General features: G+C 49.3%; 1 protein-coding gene across 5 annotated transcripts in view; it reads right to left on the reverse strand.

Annotated features, from left to right (window-relative positions):
- Positions 1–14,124: 14,124 nt before the first annotated feature.
- The window catches only part of ASTN2 (astrotactin 2), a 602,317-nt gene continuing 594,304 nt past the window's right edge, over positions 14,125–22,137 (reverse strand). For all 5 annotated transcript variants that reach the window (XM_073314892.2, XM_073314893.2, XM_073314894.2 and 2 more), the window contains one exon: positions 14,125–14,996. In XM_073314892.2, the coding sequence (XP_073170993.1) occupies positions 14,759–14,996 (238 nt within the window). In that variant the 3' untranslated portion in view covers positions 14,125–14,758. The remainder of the gene's footprint in view (positions 14,997–22,137) is intronic.

Below are 22,137 nucleotides of genomic sequence, written 5' to 3' on the forward strand. Positions count from 1 at the left end.
AGCAGTGGGAATTTGAGTGGGCCCAGTTCAGGACGGGAAGTGCAGAAGCCTGATGTGGGCAATTAGTGAGGTAGAATAGGAAACTGGCCAGGAGGTCACAGCTAATGCATCTCCCTGTGCAAATAACACTGAGTTTATTTAATGCTGAGAAATAACGAGGCTCTTCCTTTTCCATCTTATGTCAAAGACAACACCCTCCAGCACTTCTTGGCCCCATGCTGGGGCAATGGGTCAGCAGTGTCTCTCAAGGAAAAGCATCTTTTGATTCATTGATACAGCTTCCCGAAGCTTCCCAGCCAAGTTCTGAGCACACGCAACCCTGCCTAGCGTGCAAAAACCACTTGGCCCCCCCGGCTGGCTGCAGGCCAAAAAGCACCCCACGGGGAGCAGTGAGGGTATTAACAATAGAGCCCTTGTGTCGCGTGGCCTGCATTTTCTCACCCTGACCCGCTGCCCTGGCACAAGACACAAGCCTGCTTGTGCCACTCAGAGCTTCCCACTCCTGAGGCAAAAGGCTCCATTCTTTTCACTCAGAGAGGGCCCCCCCAACCTCGCTGCCTCGCTTTCTTCTTAACCCCACCCAGATTGGCAACATAAGCAAACAAAAGCAGGCGCGTGTGTTTTCATACACAAGAGCTGCTGTGAAGAGCGCCCCGCCCCCCCAACACACACACACACACACACCCCCTCCCCGCAACCTCCATGCCAGTCCATGCTGCAGCAGGGTGCCAGGAGAGCTGGAGAGTATCAGTTCTCCTGAAGGCAGTCCTCACGTTTAGCTTCAGCGTGTCAAAGAACTGCTCGTGCCTCCCAAGGTTCTGGGCCCTGGCTCTGCCTGCAGCCTCTGGACACAGGTACACCCTTGTCTCACAAGCATGTGCCATATGCTAAACTTGCACTTTTGTTTACCTGAAATGTGTTTCAAGCCCCCGTGGTTAAGAAAACATTCAAAATGTAAACAGCAGCAGCGTTATCATCCTGAAACTGCAGCCAATCACAGAAGAGGCATTAATGGTTGAAGTCGGCAATGGGATGTTAACTCTTGATCCTAATGAGGTAGATTCTTAACCCTAATGCTCACCAATTAAATAGCAATCTTGTTCACTAATAAAAAAACTGCAGCCAATCACAGGAGAGGCGTTAACGGTTGAAGTCGGCAATGGGATGTTAACTCTTGATCCTAATGGGGTTGATTCTTAACCCTAATGATCACCAATTAAATAGCAACCTTGTTCTCTAATGGCTGTACAAGCAGAGACATCAAGCTACCAAGCATCTCTTACTGCCTCCCAGTCTCACCCAGGTGCCAAAGGCATCATCCAGTCCATAACCTGCCAACTTCTTCACCTGTGCGATGAGGGATTTTGCCTATAAATTTCTGCAGCACACAGCACACGGAAACATTTGGGCACAACAGAAAAAAAAATAGACTGGCATGTCACCATGAATAACATTGATTGTACCATTTGGTGTCATACATAAGTCAATAAGAACAGCTCAGCTTTTTAATTCTCTAAAACTGCTGCAGAAATCAGAGTGGGCTAAGTCAGGAAGCTACCTGGAGCTGGAGGGCTAGCTGTCCAATTTTGATCAAGTTTGCTCCACAGACTAGCACAGAATCACAGAAGATTGGGGTTGGAGGAGACCTCGGGAGGTCATCTAGTCCAACCTCCTGCTCAAAGCAGGACCAACACCAACTAAATGGGGATGGGTCTCTCCCTCTCTGTATATAGATAATGTGGTCACAATTTATATATTATATACCCCGTTGCAAAGGTTAATAAATGATTAACAGTTTATTATAAGCATGTTATAAACACGAGCAGCATGTGTTATAGATGGTTGGTTATAAGCACATCAGTAGAAGGGCTTGCAGATGGCTATAAGCGACTTATGACTGGTTAGAATCTATAACGATCTATAATCATTGGTCATTTATAAAAGTCATCTATTAACCCTTGATGTGCCTTAATATAACGGGTGACCCATAAATATATATAGATTATATATAGGTCTAAATGCCTTCAACATGTGGATCTGGAGTTTTGGTTCCTGCTTATCTTGGTTTTTCTCACCAGCATCACAAGGATAGATAATTAAACTGTGTGTCCAATATACTAGTGACATGGCTCATTTCATGTTCCTGGCCAGACCCCCAGTGCACTGCGCCATCATGGTGATGACAGTATCTTCGTAGCCCCCAGAGACAATTGAGTTGAGACAGGCTTACACCTCCTATGTCAAGCAAGACCTTCCTAAATTGCTTAGGCCCAGAGTCTCAAAGGTATTTAGGAGCCCAATTGCCATGAATTTCAATAGGATCCTAAATACCTTTGAGGCCTTACTCCTGCTAACGTCAGAACACCTGCAACCCTTTCAATCATGTTTGTTTCATGACTTGTGCATAAATTAAATCTCCTCTACTAGGTGTATTGCAGATCACGAATGGTGATATAGTAGTGCACTAGTATCAAACTATCTGTAGCCATAACAACCCCGAGCATATTGCCTCTGTGCAATTACAGCAGTCGCCCTAAAAAACCAATTTAAGATGAATTGGAAAATCCCAAACCTCTCCATAGGGTCCTCTGACACTGCTCTCCAAGGAGAGTCAAAGTATGTGGCACTGAGAGGCATGAGGCCATATCCAAGCCAGGTAAGCCTGGGTTTGTCACATTCACTGCAAAAACTCCAGCCAGATAGTGCCCCCAAGAGGGACCAAACACCTCCTCAAAGAGGTCATAGGGGATGATGGGAGGAGCCTAATTCTGCTCAACAAGTTGGAGCATTTCAGGACTATGAATGGTGACTGAGGCTGAAAGTCCTAACTACAAAGAAAACATGCCTTTGCAGTGTAAAACAAGGCCACATGCTGAACAAATGAATGCACAGACGCGCACCCTGGCACATGCATACATTCACACACATGCAAACAGGAAACGTCGAATGATCTGGCATTAACTACTCAAAGCAAAATTCATCAAACGTCTCTTAGATCTTCAGGTTCAAAGTGATGTACTTGGGTTGTGAAGTGCAGTGAGATGGCCAATGAACAGAGGGTTTGGGCTTCTCTCACTCGGTGAGAGCCATGTAAGAGTCATGATGAAGGGCTTGAATCAGCAAGGGACGTAAACACAGGCTTAAAGTCAGCCACATGATTGTTGATTTAGCGCCTAAGCTTCTAGATATCTTTCCATTTATTTCTGCGGACATTGGAGCAGTCCCCAATTATTTTAAGAAAAAAATGGTTTGATTGATTTGCTCCTAGGAGATAAACAGCTTGGCGCAAATTGATTGCGTTTTGTTAATTTCTATCCTTTTGTCTACCTTCCTGACAAGTCATCTCTGCACAGTTTCCCATGTCTCCCATAATTCTAGATCTTTAATGAGTACAACATGGAAATGTGCCTAATATTTAACTGAGTGCAATATCTCTCTGGCTCTTCCAGTGTATTTGGCCCAGTCCAGTGAAATTCTTGGCTCTCAGAGTGGAGCCTTGGAAAGCAGTGATATGTGGGGATCCTGGGGCCAACGGTTTCAAAGCCCAACCTCTGCTTTTTGAGTGCCCAACTTGCGACACGAAATCAAAAGCTCTTTGCTGAATAGGGCGGCCTGTTTCTTGGAGAGTCTCTATTCCCTTCACTGGCGCATCCTCCATCTGTAGGGGAGACTCAGGATGGATAATGTCAGGGACCAGATCAGACTGAGTTCAATAGCATTACACCCAAGATGAATTTGACACAGTGTCTCCATGACAGACCAAATTCCTCTCCCAGCCTGTTGACTGGTTCACCATGGTCATTACAAGACAGCCTTTCTCTCCTAGATATTCCCAGCCACCCCTTCTTTCCAGACTGTAGATCAAAGTGCAGAAGAGCCCTTTCCTCCTAGGAAATGATGTCGTTTCCCTACCCCTTCCGTCCAAATTGGGCTGCCCTCATCTGGGGCACTGGCATGAACAGTAACCTTCTTCCCAACTGTGGTAAGTGAGACTCTCCATTCTTTCCACCGTGGAAAAATGCTGCAAATCACAGAGGCTGTTAAATGACCTTACAAGAGGGGAATGGAGGAGGAGGGGGAGGCTGGAAAGAAAGGGGAAGGGAATCCTTTTTATTGGACAGTTTATTAGTAGTTCAACACTATAACTTTCCATCCAGTCATGCAAAACCTCGTGGGGGGGGGAGGGCTTGTCAACCTCTGCGGTGTGATTTTAAACCCTAAGGCGGGTGAGAAATGTACTAAATTACAACTGTGCCAAGCAACCCTCGCGGTGGGTCGTGCCTTTCCCCCGTCTGCTCCCACATGCGGCTTTGCCACCCCACTGAGAACGGGGTGGATTCAGCGGCGTATTAACTCCTAGGCCAACAAGACCTAGGCCTAAGGCAGCAAATTTGCAGGGGAGGCAAATTTGTAAGACCTAGGCCTAAGGCAGCAAATTTGCAGGGGAGGCAAATTTGTAAGAGCAACCAGAGGCGTCAACTTCCCCCGGCACCGGTGGGCACTTGCGCCCCCCCCCCCGGCCCCACCCCAACTCCACCCCTTCCCCGCGCCCATTCCAGCCCCTTCCCCAAATCCCCGGCCCTGCCCCCTCCCCTGCGTGTGCCGCGTTCCCCCCTCTTTCCTCCTCCCTCCCAGCCGCACGAAGCTGTTTCGCACACAAGCGCTGGCAGGGAGCGGGGAGAAGCAGGATTCGGTGGCACGCTCCGGGGAGGAGGCTGAGTCGGAGCGGAGGTGAGCGGGGGCGGGGGGCTTCTGGGGTGGGGGCAATTATTTCAGGGCCTAAGGGGCGGCAAAATCTTTAATCCGCCACTGGGCGTATTTGGTCTTATGTCATGGTGCGTGGCATTCCGAAAAGTGCTCAGCGTTTGGCCTAACTTTGCTCCCATTGAAGTCAACGGGAGGCTTTTAGCTTTGACTTCGAGGAGAGCAGAGGTTGGCCAGCACTTAGTGCTTGGGCCCCCACCATAAGGCTGAACAATGACCAGGGCCGTCCCTGGGGGGGCACGGCCCCTGGAGGAAGTGACAGCTCCGTCTCATCCGGGACTGACTGGGCTGGCCAATCGCACCTGCCCGCGGGGGGAGCATGGGGCGGGGGGGGGGGGTGGAAGTGACGGATTCGTCTCTTCTGGGACCGACCACGCCTGCCAATCGCACTGGCCCATGGGTTCCCCCCAAAGCGCGGGGCCCGGAGCGGTTGCCCTAATGCGCCCTACCCGAGGGACAGTTCTGGCAGTGATGTGCTTGCCTGAGAAAGCAAGCCAGCGAGTGAGCTGCAGTCCAGCCTACAGGGAAGTTGTACTCAGGGGCCTGACCCTCGGCAGGAATCCAAGCATTTGGCCTAGGTAAATGACTTCAGGATGGGACCCACTTATGCAGCACTCCCCCCCCACCAGCATAACAATAGGGGGCTGTTTTGTGCAGTAGCTATACTAACTAGCCTGGGAATCAGGAGACCTGGGTTCCACTCCTGTCTTTAATTGTAGGTTTTGGCATGTTGCTTCGCCTCTCCATGCCTCAGTTTCCCCATCTGTAAAATGGGGATAATGATACCGGCTGCCTTTGAAATCCATGGGTGAAAGAATTTGTGTTAGATGATACTTTTTTCTCTATGGGTGACATTTACCCCAGGCAGAAGTTCTTGAGCTAGGGCTTAAATGATGCACAGGCCTTGCCCTGCGCTAGGTTGACCAGATGTCCCGCTGTTATTGGGACTGTCCCAATATTAGGGGCTTTGTCTTATATACATAACTAACCCCCCCTCGCCCCCCAAAAAAAGTGTCCCCATTTTTCACACTTGCTATCTGGGCACCCTGCCGTGCACCACCACACGAGCGTAGACGTCATCATCTCTAGCTTTGGTTCTGCCGCTCATTGTCACTCTGCGGCGAGAGGTGGGGAGCGCCTGAGACAGAAACACGGGCTGGGACTTCCAAGGAACCCAAAGGGAGTTCAGTAGCTGTGTATGTCCACATTTGTGCCTGTGTTCCAGCAATACATTAGGAGCAGACCTAGAGCAGACCCCACCCAGCCCACCAGGCTGTTGATGTAAGAACCTCAGGTCAGGAGATTCCTTGAAAGCCAGTTCAAGGTTAATGAGAAAATTCCCACTGCTAAAGCAGCCACAGATAAGACAAGGAGACAGGGCGCTGGACCAGCCAGGCCCCTGTTTGCCATACATTGCCAGGTTCCCACTTGCAAAAAATCCCCAAGCCCTGGCTCAGACCAGTAGCTCCTAGCAATTTCCCCTTAGGACTTGTCTACACTTGACATGCAAACATCTAGGTGCAATTGGTCTGAGCCAGGGCTTGGGGTTTTTTTGCAAGTGGGAACCTGAGCAAAGTAGCTGGGTAGACCTAACTTTTTTCACGTAGACGGGCCTTAGATACAGTGCTACGTTCACACTGTGTCTTGCATGGAATGCCCTTTGACAAAGTCCTGATCAGCACTCCTTTGCCCCCCCCCACTTTTTTTTTGACAACAGTTGCTGTTTACTATGAAGCAAAGATGTGGCATTTTATCTTTCAGCCTCGCCCTTCCCTTTTACTCATCCCAGTGGCCTTTATGCAGGCCGCACCTTCTATGCTATATCATTAAAAAAGAACAGAGCCAGAGGGTCAGATTGGCGGCAGCTACGTCAGAGCCGGATCATTAAAAACAATAAAAAAAATCTGGAAAACCATAAAAACTTTTTGGAATTATAATGCAAATCATTGGAAAGGTGTTTGGTTTTTTTGAATAGCACTGAAGGTTTCCTGCAATGCCTTGGATATGTCTCCAATGCTCCCAGGTGGTGGTTGAAGTAGAGAGGTCGGGGGCAGCCCTGGAAGATAAAAATAAAAGCCCCCAGGGCTAGACCAGAGTTACAGTTGTGACGTCTGGGAAAATATCTCCTGGTGTAAAATGGTATCTCTGTTTGATGAACAAACTGGGAGCACATTATTCAGGCAGTGTGAAGGCAGGTTCATTTATTTCATGTGACCTCCCTGGCATAAAAAAGAGCAGAACCAGTCCAAATCTTTTACAGTTGCCAGGCATCCAATGTGGTGTGCGTGGAATCTGAAAGAGGGCAAGGTGCAGAGACAGTAGCAAAGGTACAGAGCGGGCATAGCCGTGGCAGGGGTATGATCGGGCAAAGACGTAGAGTGGCAGGAGAGCCATGGACGGTGCCCAAAGCTAGGGCCCTATCAAATTCATGGCCATGAAAAACACGTCACAGACTGTGAAATCTGGTCTCCCTCTGTGAAATCTCGTCTTTTGTGTGCTTTTACCTTGTACTGTACAGATTTCACGGGGGAGACCAGTGTTTCTCAAATTGGGGGGTCCTGACCCAAAAGGGAGTTTCAGGAAGGTCGCAAGGTTATCTTAGCCTGGATTTTCAAACTTACCAATGTAGTCTCCCAGCGTATATCTACAGTGCAGAGTAAATTTGGGCTTTTACATTGCTGCCCCTAATCTTTCTGCCCTGCCCCAATCCACTCTCACAACCATCTCACCTGAAGTTGCTGGTGCTTTAAACTCAGGTTAGAATCCATGTTCGTCTTTCACTTGGGGGGCTGGAACATTTTTTATAGTGGGGGTGCTGAGAGCCATTGAACCGAACTGTAAGCCCTGGATATAATAGAAACCCCGTCAAGCCAGGGGTGTATCAGTACCCCCCAGTACCTCTAGCTCCAGCACCTATCAACCCACCCACTTTGCAGTGAGGAGACAGGCAAAACCACTCCGGCCCCTTCCCACAATTCCCTGCATGTGCCCAGAAGGACCGTCAAGTTCTCCCACAAGTCACGGGGAAAGAACGAGAGTGTGACTCTGCCGATGGCAGCGCAAAGAACTATGGGATTTTGATGCCAGATGTCCTAGTGCCCCCCCACCCCCAATGGTCATTGATGCAGGTAGGGATTTGCAAGGTGACTGCTCACACCCAGCTAGGCTGATCCAGGTGCCAATCACACAATTTAGTGAAGCCATGGCCCCATTGAATTGAATCTCAGTGAGCGCTTGCTGTTTAGCTCCCTTACAGCTCCTTGGACGATCCCAGCCGGAAGAACCCTCCCCACTATGTGCCCTGGATTTAGGATGGGAAAGGCGGGTTGGGCTATTTTATTTTAATTTTAGAAAATGCAAGTGGCTTAAGAAAATGGGGGCTAACAATGCTTACTTCCTTTGTAATGCACTGTGAGCTGTGTGGATGAAACACCCTATAGGAGAGCAGGGTGGTACAGGTCATATTACTTCTGATTTACACCTATGTGTGAGATAAGAATCAGGCCCTTTATCGTCAGCTTTAACCTTCATTATCCCTTTCACACAGATGAAACTGAATAGGCACAGAGTACAAAGTTCAAAATCACCCAAGGAGCCTAGGTCCTATTGCAAACCAGTGGGACTTGACGCCTAAAACAGTTACCCCAGCTTGTTTGACATGCGTGCAGATTTCCCAGTGAGCTCAACACTCAATGCGCACCCATTGTGCTGAGTCCTTCTGAAATGCTTCCTCCTAAGAACTCCTTCCTGTTTACCCTCTCCATCCACCACAAGAAATGCAAGGCTTAGCCAGCCCAGGTGGAAAAGGGCATTGTTGGCATGACAAAAATTGCACTGCTATTTATTATTTACATTGTAGTAGTGGCCGCATCTATTAGGCATGTTCCCAACACAGAGGAAAACAGTCCCAAATGAACTTCCAATCCCAAACAAAGCCACACCAAGGTTGGGAGATATGGATGCAATGTACGAGGAGCTCCGTGTGATGTAAGCTATGTGGCTTGGTAGCTACATGCTTATACTGCTGTTTTAAGTTAAAAATGATCCATTCCCCTCTTCCCAGCCTCCTTCCATGATTCAATCCCCTTGTCTTCACCTCCAATTCCCAGCATCGATTCCAGTGTCCTTACATCCTTGCCAACATCCCTCCACCCCCCTAAACAGATGAGTAGTTCATGCTGAAGACAAAGCAGTGACTTGGAGAAGTAGGAGACTTGGCCAGTGAGTTTCCTGAAGGCGCTACAGGAGGTGGGGGGTTCTTTAGGGGGAAGAGAGGGGTGTTGTGCACAGGGGGAGGACTTAGGATAAGGTTTCCTCTAAGGAAAGTCTGTAACCTGCAGAGAGAAGGTGTTTATAAATGCTCAGGCAGGGGGGCAGCCTGGTAGGCAGGGAACACTTTTGTACATATGCTACGATCTGTCAGCTCTTGTGGGACAGGAAAGTGTAACAGATTGGCTTGAAAGCCTGTGCATAACATCATCCAAAGTTTCCAGTGAGGAAATCCAGAAGCTTCCTTTCAGTTGTGAGATGTTTTATTTGCCACCTCAAATCATTCCTGGGTTTTGTTTGGCTCGGGCACCTAACTCTTGGGTACCATCACAGCACTCACCATGGCTCACTGCTTTTAACTAGCTTTGATCTTGAGGGCTATGCACATTGCATCACAGCTGAATATGCTGTCAAAGTGGGAAGCCTCCCTTCCCTTGTTTCTATCACCAGCAATACATACACACACAGCCCTGCTGGGCACATAAACACAGACATATGGGGCCAGATTCTCTGCTGGGGTAAATCGAAGTTGTTCATAAGAACAGCCAATCAGATCAGACCAGTGGTCCATCTGGCCCAGTATCCTGTCTTCTGACTGTGGCCAATGCCAGGTGCTTCAGAGGGAATGAACAATGATCCATCTTCTGTCGCCCATTCCCAGCATCTGGCAAACAGAGGCTAGGGACATCATCCTTGCCCATCCTGGCTAATAGCCATTGATGGACGTGTCCTCCATGAGCTTATCTAGTTCTTTTTTTATAATCTTAGACTTCACAACATCCTCAGGCAAAGAGTTCCACAGGTTGACTGTGTTGTGTGAAGAAATACGCCCTTTTGTTTATTTTAATCCTGCTGCCTATTCATTTCATTGGGTGACCCCCCCTGCCCGTTCTTGTGTTATGAAGAGTAAATAAAACTTCCTTATTTACTTTCTCCACGTCAGTCATGATTTTATAGACCTCTAGCATATCCCCCCTTATCATATTCCCCCAGTCTCTTTTTCAACCTGAAAAATCCCAGTCTTCTTAATCTCTCCTCCTACGGAAGCCATTCCATATATCTAATAATTTCTGTTGCCCTTTCCTGAACCTTTTCCAGTTCCATGATATCTTTTTTGAGATGGGGCGACCACATCTGCATGCAGTATTCAAGATGTGGGTGTACCATGGATTTACATAGAGTAGAGGTGGGCAAACTATGGCCCGTGGGCCACATCTGGCTCATGGGACCGTCCTGCCAGGCCCTTGAGCTCCTGGCCTGGGAGGCTAGACCCCCTCCCCTGCAGCCATGCGGGCAGTGGGCTGCGAGCTCTTGCCGCTCTGAGTGGCATGGTAAGGGGGTGGCGGCGGAGCGCAGGGCGGTGCAGGGGTTGGGCAGGAGATCCTGGGGGGCAGTCAGGGGACAGGGAGCGGTTGGATGGGGCGGAGGTTCTGGGGCAGTCGGAGATGGGGAACGGGGGGGGGGGTTGGATAGGGCATGGGAGTCCCAGTGGGCCGTCAGGGGGCTGCGGGGGGTGGATAGGGGCCCGGAGGCAGTCAGGGGCCAGGGAGCAGGGGGGTTGGATAGGGGGTGGGCTCTCTGGGGGCTGGGGTTGGGGGGGGTCCTGGGAGGGGGCGGTCAGGGGACAAGGAGCAGGGGGGTTAGATGGGTCGGGGGTTCTGAGGGGGGTAGTCAGGGGGCGGGAAGTGGGAGGGGGCGGATAGGGGGCGGGGGCCAAGATGTTTGGGGAGGCACAGCCTTCCCTACCCAGCCCTCCATACAGTTTCACACCCTGATGTGGCCCTCAGGCCAAAAAGTTTGCCCACCCCTGACATAGTGGCATTATGATATTTTCTGTCTTATTATCTATCCCTTTCCTAATGATTCCCAACAGTCTGTTCCCTGTCCTTCACTGCTAGAAACTGGCCCACACGGCACATCTACACGCTGCAGTGTACTGTACTCACAAACCTGCTGTGCTCATACACCCAGATCCGACGATGTACATGTGTGTTTCGTACACTGGGCCTGATTCTCAGTTCCTCTGTCCTGACGCTTGGGCTACGGAGGGCTGGGAGTTAAGGTGACTTTACACCATCTTTCTGCACCGTTTATTCTGCTTGCTGTGTAAGTCTGAGCAGCCTCAGTGCTGTTGTAACTGAAGATTGGCTTTCGATGGGCACTGTGCACTCTTTACCTCCTGCCATGACTTGAACCCTACACCGAAGGCACGTGCAAATGGCACAATCAGAGGCAAAACGTGTGCAAAAAGTTGTCATGACCAAATGTGCCCTGACTCACCCACTCAAGCCAGCCCAGCTTTTGGAGTGAGTCTTAGATCCTAATTCATAGGACACGCAGCTCTAGCTAGAGAGCCCATCCGTCTAGCAGTAGCCCTATGCTGTTGCTGGTATCTACCAACTTTTCTAGGATTACAGACAAAGCATTTGATTTGTCCACAGCCAACACTGCCTCCTTCCCACCGTTAATCCACAGATTTCCTCTCCCCCTTGGCACTTGCAGGTTGGTTTTAAGCCCATTTTTTTTTTAAAGCAAGAAATGACTCCTCCTTGAAAAACCAAGCAAAATTGTGTGTGTCGAATATGGGGAAGGGACAGGAAATGGTCCAAACCCCTGTGCACCTAAAAAAAAAAAAAGTGAATGAAATTTGTAAAACCTCCAACGCCTCCCGGCTCACCCAGCTCGCATGATGAGACACAGACACGCCGTGTCAGCGATACAGCCCAGGTTATACACCCCCTGCACATACACTTGCTGGTCATGCACATGCCAGGCACGGCCCCCCAAGAGCTGTCACATGCTATCACACGTGAATCACGGGGTCCCCATTCACCTCTCGCTCACCCCCTTGTAAACCAGGCACAGTCAAGACAAGCTGATGGGATTACCCAGGTGTAAGGATGGGAAGACTCTGGCCCAGCCAGCTGGGTGCTAGGGCTGCCAACAGATTTCCCTCACGGCCACGGCTGGTATTTTTCATGGCAGCACACGCAATCGGAACACAGCACAGCAGTGCGGTGCCAAAACACCAGCCAGGGCATCAAACAGGCCCTCATGTGCACTTCGAAGTTTGTTTGTGTCACAATAGCAGATTGCAACAAATAGTTCCTTCACCTTGTCTCCCATGTCCAGAATGAACATGTGATGCCCGGGGCAGCTGAGCCGCCCGCTACCCTATAGGGTCGGAACAAGGGGTGTATATTTAAAAGGAGCTGTACGAGCAATTCAATCCTGGCTGGCATCCCTGGCAGGCTCAGGAGCTGGAAAGGGTCCCAAGGGCTTGCCTGCACGAGGAGCCGCTGAAACGCAACCAGAATTCCCGCTGGCCAGTACAAACCAGTGGGCCCGCTGCAGCATCTCTGGAGAGGCTGCAGTGTGCTCCTTGTCAAGTGCCCGCTCTGGGGCGTGTGGCTGGCCAGGACAACCTCGCAGCCCTCTACCGGCATGTCTCTGCTGCAGCTGGCGGTATACTTTGATGTACCCGCCATTAGCTCCAATCAATCTAGCCCACTAAAAATTGCAACGTAGCTGCGGCAGCATGAGCTAGCCGCCCAAGTCCCATCCGGCCCGAGCCCCTAGGTACGTACCTGGGTGAGTAGCCAGCGCAGCTGCCTGCACTGTGGTGGCAATGCTGTGCTTTTCAGTGTGCTACCTTGGTCAAAGCTAGCAGGGATACGTGCTGGAAATCACCCCCCCCGTGCCCCCCCACCCCCCCACAGTGTGGATGCACACTGCCTCCTCAGCTTTAGCCTGATTTCAGGAGGTACTGAGCTGCCTCGCAAAGTCAGCGGAAGCTTGCACGGTCTCGGCATTTCTGAAAAAGAGTCGACTTCTGTCCATGGATGCACTCGGACTGGACAGGGCCTGCATATTGTGGCTGGCCCCTATGCACGGGCATGGGCAGGGGGAAGAGGCTCTCTGACCTTTTCATCTCTTCTCGCATTCTCTCAGTGTGGCCCCACCGACGGCAAAGGGAACGGTTGACTAATGGGGACCAGTAACTCACAATCTCCTGAGGCCTAACGGCATGCAAAGCAGGAGCACGGCCCAATGGGAGGGAGAAGGAAGATCACAGTGTAGGGTGTTTTAGGTGCCATGGGATTAACCCTTCAGCGGCACAGCAGCAGGCAGGACCTCAGCTCCAAGATGCTACAGGTCTGTATCTAAGCAAATTTGGGTCTGGACTCAGGGGAGCCGGGAGGGCTGCTGGGGGAGCTTACCACAGATGACTCTCTGAAGGTTATTGCTATTATTTATTGTTTGTCTGGTGGTAGCATCTGGAGGCCCCAGGAGGGACTGGGCCACATTGGTGTTAGGTGCTGTACAAACACATAGTGTTTTCACAGCCCCAGAAGAGCTGAGAAGAAGGGGTGTTCTTCCTTTGTGTTATTAATGATCCTTCCCCTACCCTCTCTTTCTTTAAGGTAAGAGGACTGGTCAGCCCCCATCTGCTCTGCAGTGAACACTGTGGGACCTCACAAATGAGAAATTCCAACCTCTGTCTCCATTCAGTCTTGGGCCTGTTTGAGTTGCTTCTTCAGCAGATACCAACTCAGGCCCAGATCAAACTCCTCTTCTGGACTGAAAGAAGAATTCACTGGCACCACTGAAAGGCTCCCACTTACTTCACTGGGCTCTCCTCTATCCTCAGCCTCCCACCTTGCTCCATCAGCGTGTGCCAACCTTATCCATCTCAGATGCTAAAAGATGATAGAGTCTCCATGTCTATCTAGCTCTTGGCTGCCTTATAGGGTTTTCCCACGAGCACAGAACTCTTACAAAAACAGGAGCTGAGAACAAAGAGCTATCTGGCTTTATAGAAGAAGTCTGCAGACAAAAAGAGGCCCTCCCCGCCCTCTTTAAATGCTTAGCTCCCGTCACCCCCACCCCAATCCAGCATTGAGAAGTGTCTTATTGTTCCACTTACTGGGATTCTTCTCTTAATCCTCTACCCGACACTCGCATTTCTTTTACCCGAGCTCTGAAGAGACTCGTTTCCTCCCTAGGTAGTTCTGCAAAAAGACCCTGCAAAAAGGCCATGGCAGAGACGTGTGTTGGCAAAAAATACCCAGCAGGCGGGTAAAGTGGACTTCATATGAATCTTTAATGCACAGAACAACCTGTCAGGAGCCCTGCAAACGAAGACTCCACAAGCAGCAGTTCTGCAAACTCAGAGTGTTAAAAAAACCCCAGTTTGCCTGCAATGTCTTTGCACCTGCCCGGCTGGCGTTAATCTCCACGATCTTCGCTTTCAGGATGGTGCCTCCAGCTCCCGGTATCGCCTCCCAGAACTGAGACGCTTCGCCTTGGCTCCTTGACGCTCTAAGGCAGCGGGCCCCCTTTCCCACCTCATCCGCTTCCAAAGCTAGCAGGGGAGGGCGCAGCTAGCTCTCCTGTGCCCTGACCTGGCTCTTTTGGATTTCTCCTCCTCTCAGATTTGGAGTGCGTAGTCCAGGAAATTCGGTAAGAAAAGATTAAAAAGGAGAGACGGTGCTACTGAGTCAAATTAGGCATTTTCATTTTAAAAAATAAAATAAAAAGGGAAATCAAAGTCCAACTGGCTGATTTCTTGTTTCTCCACCGCCCATGTCAAAAAGTCCAGTTTGGCCTCGCTGTCCCCTCCATCTGAATGTCACCCTTCCTCTAAGCCCACCAGCTACTCAGGTTATCACACGTCCATGACTCCTCGGAGTTCCCTTCCACAGCTCCAGGCCAACATCGTCCCTCACCGCCCCTTGGATTCCCCGTACATGTTGCGCAGCATGGAGACCATCTTCTCCTCGCACGTCACTTTGGTGTCCTTTAGGATGTTGTACCAGACCATGCCGGCTGGCCGGACCTCTTCGCTGCGGCAGAACAGGTACGGCATGGTGTCAGTGCGGCTCTGGATATAGGCACTGCGGAGCAGGGTCGAACAGTGGCTGCTAACTTTCTCCAACCTCCTTAAGATCAGGTGAGCTTTCCTGGAATGGAGAATAGCAGACGGAGACATAGCAAGAAGGTGGAAGCAGTTAGACCAGGGAGCTAGGAGCCAGGACTAGAGGTGGGTGACATTGTTTTGGGGAATAGTAAATTTGCCAAAAAATTCATTTTTCAGGTTGAATTTAGCCAATAGTTGTGCATAACCCTCCCACCAAAAGCCAACCAACCAACCAATCAAACAAAAAAGATCTTTTTTTAAATGTTGAAATGGTTTGTTTTGACATTTTCAACATGAGCTGTTACAAAATGAGCTGTTACAATCCCTTGGAACTGACATTCTGTTTAGAAAATGTCAATTCGAACAGACAACTTGTTTCAAGATGTTGTTTTGATTCAACATCCAAAACATTTTGTTCGACCAGACTGAAATTTTTTTCGGTTTTTTATTTCGGCAAGAAAAAAAATATCAATTTTGGTTCGGCCACCACCAAAAAACCCAAAACAATTATTCACTTAGCTCTAGCCAGGGCTCCTAGGTTTTGTTGGTAGTTTGTCCTGTCACATACACAAAACAGTTCTGTTAACAGTTGCCAGCAGATAGATTGATAGAGTCTGTCTTCTGATTCCTAATTACAGTAAAAGTTTTTTTTGTCTGGCATGTTGGGAAATGGGGGGGTGCTGGTAAGAGAAAAATTCAGGTTAACTAAGAGGGAGGGAGTTCGGATGTAGGACGGGGTGCGGGAGCGGGTTAGGGCACGGGAGAAGTTTCAGGGTGCCAGATCCAGGGGGGCGCTCACCTGAAGCAGCTCCCCGCAAGCCATGACCTATCCCTGCTGTTCCTAGGTGGAGGCGAGGCTAGGCGGCTCTGTGCATTGCCCCCTCCCTGCCCCGAGCGCTGACTCCGCAGCTCCCATTGGCTGGGAACCGCGGCCCCTCGCCAACTGGACTATACACCGGACTTTCTCTGAAGATTAGAAATGCCGGATTTATAGAGCTTTCCGATTGGTACAGGGCTGGATAACACAGTTTTTACTGTAATTAAATGTCCGTAGCTCCTGCTATGCAAGGATCTCAAAATGCTTTACAGATGATACAGAGGATAGGACAAGAAGCAATGAGCTTAAATTGCAGCAAGGGAAGAGTTAGGTTGGATATTACGAAAAACTTCCTGTCAGGGTGGTTAAGCACTGGAATAAATTGCCTAAGGAGGTTGTGGAATCTCCATCATTGGAGATTTTTAAGAACAGGTTAGACAAACACCTGTCAGGGATGGGATAGATAATACTTAGTCCTACCATGAGTGCAGGGGACTGGACTAGATGACCTCTCGAGGTCCCTTCCAGTCCTATGGTTCTATGACAATGAATTAAGGGTTATGGCATCTATACTATTATTCCCAGTGTACAAATGTGAAAACTGAGGCACAAGGAGGTTTAGTGACCTGCTCTAGATAAAAAGTTGGGAATACAATTCATCACGTCTCTCAACTGCATTGGGTCATCTAACCTAGGCTGCCCTCTAGGCAGTAACAGCCTCTTCAGTAGTACTGACCTATCACAGAAAGTTTCCAGAGCCCTGCCCTATGGCTTCAAAACTGGCAAACTCCCGCTGGGGCTAGGGCTTGGGTGGTATGAGCAGCTCAAGTAAAGCAACCCTTACCGGAATCTTTGGCAATTAGAATAAACTAGATATATATGACTGATTTGGCAATACATTCCTGAACCACAACTGTTCCTCCAATAACTCCCTGGGGACTCCGGAGTTTAATGTATGCTCCCTTCTTTTTTTATTTCTCAGTTGGCTGAAAGAGAGAGAGAAGCAAACATCCTGTTGGAAGCTGGGCTTCCTCCCCCAACCCAGGGGCCAAATTTGCCTCTCAGTTACACTGGTGCAACTCCAGTGAAGTAACAAGTTGATCACGATTCTTAAGAAGCTGATGAAACATGGACTCATAGAATATCAGGGTTGGAAGGGACCTCAGGAGGTCATCTAGTCCAACCCCCTGCTCAAAGCAGGACCCATCCCCAACTAAATCATCCCAGCCAGGGCTTTGTCAGGCCTGACCTTAAAAACCTCAAAGGAAGAAAATTCCACCACCTCCCTAGGTAACGCATTCCAGTGTTTCACCACCCTCCTAGTGAAAAAGTTTTTCCTAATATCCAACCTAAACCTCCCCCACTGCAACTTGAGACCATTACTCCTCGTTCTGTCATCTGGTACCACTGAGAATAGTCTAGATCCATCCTCTTTGAAACCCCCTTTCAGGTAGTTGAAGGCTGCTATCAAATCCCCCCTCATTCTTCTCTTCCACAGACTAAGCAATCCCAGTTCCCTCAGCCTCTCATCATAAGTCATCCACCATCATCCACCTATCCATCCCTTTAGCCATCTATCTATCACCATGGCACAACCCTCAAACTCACTGCTACAGGAAGCCAGTGGAGAAGTGACAAGCCAAATGGGAATACCTTGCCCTCTCCTTCCCTTACTTATCTGGAGTTCTCCAGAATACCTGCCTCCCCCCACTCATGCCTTACGCCAGGGAGGAACCCAAGCACAGCCGCCCTCTCTGCAATTTGTCAAGTCTTCAGAGGGGGAACGGGCTAGGAAGAACCCAACTCTGTAACAGCAGAGAAGGAAACGTGCAACAAACCCAAAAGACAAAACAAAATTAAGTAGTTAGAGGCCAACCCTCCCCTAGTGAGAGCCTGCAAAGTGCTAAATCAAAAGTGGGGAAAGAGGGTTTATTTGAGTGGTTTGAAAGTCTCAAGATCACAGATTATTCCCTCTCCCGCTGGTGCCGCAGCAAAGCTCTGGAATTAGGCTTGGGGTTTGTTACAGTTACCGAAGGAATGTCAATTCCCAATAATGACATGTCAGGGGCAGCGCTCTCAGTCAGCTAGGTATAAACATAGGGATTATTTGATTATGAAAGCTTTCTGGTGCTTCAGCCCCCGATTCTTTGGGAGGGAGCATGGCTATTTTCTGATGCGGCTGCTCTCTCCGAGGCATCTCACTAATTGAGATTCCAAGTAAGAATTCACCGTGAGTCACAAAAGAGTGCGGTACAGACAGAAGTGCATGACAGAGCGACAAGCCAAAACAGCAGTGACTAGAGCCAATCAAGCCTCCACAACCAGGTACGACTCTCTGTTTCTCGGGAGGCACATACATTCGATGTGATGGCTTGAGCTTTGACCAACACCTTCCAACTCCCGCTAACACAATTCCATTAAGTAGCCACCACCCTACCAGAGAGGTGCTCCCTCTCCCTGCAATCCAAGATGCATAACTTCACCAGTGACATACCGCCCGCCCCGCCCCACCCCAATCCTTGCCAGAGATTGTTAAAATGGGAAACACTTTGGAGGTTTCCCATTATGGAAGTTGATATTTTCAGTGAGGATGCCATAGCTAAAACAATGCACACCAAGGAGTCATATTCTGCACTGACTTTCACTGCATAGAGTTCATTAACTTCGATGTGGATTGCACTGGGTGTAAGCAAGCATAGGATTTAGACTCATGTCTAAAAGAGTCCAGTGCTTCTGAACATTGTGTCTGCAGCACAGCATCGGGACATGCCTGCTATTACTAAATGTAGACGGGAACGGGTAGATATAAAATGAGTTACACATTTTTGAATGACGAGTTTTCGTCAGAAAACAACCCTTATTCTTGGGGGGAGGAACAAAAATGTTCATGAACCCTTCTCAACACTGTCCAAATTTTGTCATTTTTCATTCTTTCTGGGGGCTAATTTCCCCCCAAAATAGTTGTCAAAAAAGAGTGAAAATACTTTTTGAATTTTTTATGACAGTAAAAAAATACAATTTTTAAAAAGAAATGAAGAAAAGTGGGCCTAGTTCAACAGAATGAAAACAACTTTGAAATTTCAACATTATTTGTGAAACCAGCTTTCTGTGTTTTCACCAGCTCCAGTCAGACAGCAATGGCCATTTCCAGTTCATGCTAACGACATTCCCATTGAGCTTCTCTCAAAGTCAAGCCAGCTGGATTGTGAGCTGGGCCCCGAGTTGTGAGCTCTCCCTGTCGAGTTTAGGGAGACAAGATCTACTAACATTCATGAACCCTTTACAGTGTGTTCGGAGAGGGGACCATGTGTCGGGTGTTTGCTTCAAAGGTCAAATCTTGCCAAAGAATGGAAAGGCTTATATGGGTGGGAACTACCCAGTCTGTCTGAATGAAAGGAAAGAAAACAGGAAGGTAGTTAAAGAAAGAAAAGACCAACCTATTTTGAGCACACATCTGGAAACACTTTCTTGTTTGGAAGATTGAAGGTATGTCTACACTGCAATCAGAGGTATGACTGAAGCTAGCTTTGATCTAGCTAGCTCAAACAACTATAGCAGTGAAGTCATGGCAGCATGGGCTAGCCACTGGACTACACAGATTCACAGATTCCAAGGCCACTTGATATCTAGTTTGACCGCCTGTATTGCACAAGCCATAGAGATTCCTGGAACAGATCTTGTAGAAAAACATCCAGTCTTAATTTAAAAATGGTTGTGGTGGAGAATCCATCACGACCCTGGGTTAATTGCACTCACACTTTTAAAAATGTATGCCTTATTTGCAGTCTAAATCTGTCCAGCTTCTAGAGTTTTGTACAGCTCCTGGTGCTGTGGATTCACTACTAGCATTATTCAAGCTAGCTAGCTCACTTACGTCTACCTGTGCTGCAGTCACACCTCTGACTGCAGTGTAGACAGACCCTAAGAAGCAGGGTGAATCAACACTTTGATACCTACACTGGGCTTGCTCTGGAGACAGCTGGTGTTTGGCGTGAGTTAGGACAGAGTGTGTGAGGGAGGTGTCATAGCTATCTTGGTATCAGTAATATTGTGTGGTGTTCTCTGCCCGTTGGGTGATTCGGGAAGAGGGGGTGGTCCAACTCTGGGCTGAAGTTGCAAATGGAACGACCTGTGTTATTCTGCTTGCCTTGGAACTGCCTACTGAAGTGGATGCAACAGGAGAGACTGGCGGGAGGTGACACTCACTCTATTGCTGAGAAGGCAAACAGGAGATGGATGTGTGGATGGGCAGGAATAGCTGGGAGTTTGTCCCTTACGTGCTACAGTAAAGGGAAGCTGCATTTACCCACAAGTGAGTCCCCTCCACTTGCTCTAGGGCAGTGCACAATGCATGAATATCATCCCCTGCATCAAAATGGGTGCAAATAGGGTCATGCCTTGAGCTTCATAACCCCAGATCCCCAAGGATGGATTCAGACCAATGGTCCATCAAGTCCAATATCCTGCCCCTAGCCTATGCCAGATGCTTCAGATGAAGGCCTAGATCTCCAGGACATGCCTAAATGTGCCTCCTGTCCCATCTCTCCTCCATTCCATCTCCTATACCCTGTGTTTGCTTCCCTCATCTTTTCTCTCCCTCTTTTGTGCCATCTGCTTATCTCTCCCTCTCCATTTCCTTCTTGTCCCTTCTATAGTTTCCCATGTCCCCTCTTCTCTCTTTCCCCCTCTCCATCCCTTTACCTTTAGACACCACTGAAAACTCCCTCACACAGCTTGCTTCCTCCAGCCTGTCCTGGGCCATTGCTGTTATGGCAGCACAGGGCAAACCCATGCCACTCCCTCTATCCATCATCTCCTGGGGACAACTGGTGGGTTTGTTCTGTCCTCCAGCAGACATGTGGTAGCATCTTTCCGTCTCACTCCAGCTGCTTTGTTGGGTCTGGCTCTGCTCAGTGGCTGGGGAGCCTTAGGGAGTGCAACCATGGGAAGCAGCAGGTGATGGAATGGCCCAGGGGATGCACCAACTGCAAAGTGCTCCGACGGACAAGCAGAGGAGGCAACAGCTCCATGCAGGAGAAACCAAGGAGGAACATGCTGGAGTGGAGGATCAGGAGGGAAGTGGATACCTGGATTTTGCTATCCCCGGGTTGATGACAAACCCCCTCAGCAACGGCCAGGTTGCTTGGCTCTCTTGGGGGGAGCTGGTGTGGCTCACTTGTTTGAGAGGGTTAATGAAGTCATGCTTAAATGTTAGACTTTTGGCTGACATCTTTTCTTTATTAAAAAAAAAAAAGGAAGAAGGAGAGAAAGAGACCAGGGGAGAGGAGAGAAAAAGAGAGAGAAGCCTGCTGGTGAAGGCCGGGTAATAAATTACAGAAGCAGTTCTTGGGCTGCCAATTTAACGCCATCAATCAAATTCTGGCCACCATCCAAGTGCTCTCTGCGGGGGGATGTCAGGCCAGAGCGACCACCTTTTCAAAGACTGGAAATGAAATCTTCCTAATGCCGAGCTACCCCGTCGCTGCCAGAAACAATCATTTATTCCCCTATGAAAGGGCAGGATCAGGAGGGGATGGCTGCAGAAGTCAGACTCCCGGGCTGGCTACAGCCAGGGCTGACACTGGCTGCACTAAGCCCCCTGACCCACTGAAGCTTAGTGGCTTCTTCCCCACCCCATCCCCACATGATGTCATCCCCGCTCCACCTCGCCTGCCACAGCGCACTTTGCGGCCAGCTGGTTTAAACTTGGTGCCAGCCTGGGACTGATCTTGTTTGCTGTGAAAGTGAAGGATTTAGGAGGTTGATGCTGCGGTAAAAATGATGGAAGGGATTAAAAGTAATGGCCCTCTGCTGCCATTTTCCCCTCTCGTGTTACTGGGGCCTGAAGAGAGATGGGAAGGTGTGACTGTTCAGGCCGTTCGAAGTGCTCATGCATGGATAAAGGCACTGTCGTAAGGGAGTGTGATACAGTAGTTAGAGTAGCAGACCTGGACTCCTGGGTTCTATTCCCTGTGCTGCCAGGGAGCTTGGGAGAGCTGGGTGTCTTGCACTGGCTACTTCCAGCTCTGCCCCGGGCCAGTTGTGCCCCATATGGTGCGTCACTTCACCCTTCCCCATCTCAGTTTGCCCATCTGCATTGGGAATACAATACTCACCTTGCTCCCAAGGCTGCCGTGGGCCTAGTTAGCTGCTTGCAAAGCACTTTGACATGCTAGGATGAAAGGCACTAGGAAAGTACAACGCAGGATTACAGAGCAGACAGGGAACAACAGCTGTGTTGGAGTGGAGCAGGGTCTCGCCCCAGGATTCTGACGGGAGGTGGGGGAGAGGGTCAGTGCCTGGTTGTCTTGTTCTCTTGTGGGGTTTCTTTGCTATAAATTCAGATTTTCCGCCCAAGTGATAATTG

Source organism: Lepidochelys kempii, chromosome 16 (assembly GCF_965140285.1).
Source record: "Lepidochelys kempii isolate rLepKem1 chromosome 16, rLepKem1.hap1, whole genome shotgun sequence".
Taxonomy (NCBI): Eukaryota; Metazoa; Chordata; order Testudines; family Cheloniidae; genus Lepidochelys; species Lepidochelys kempii.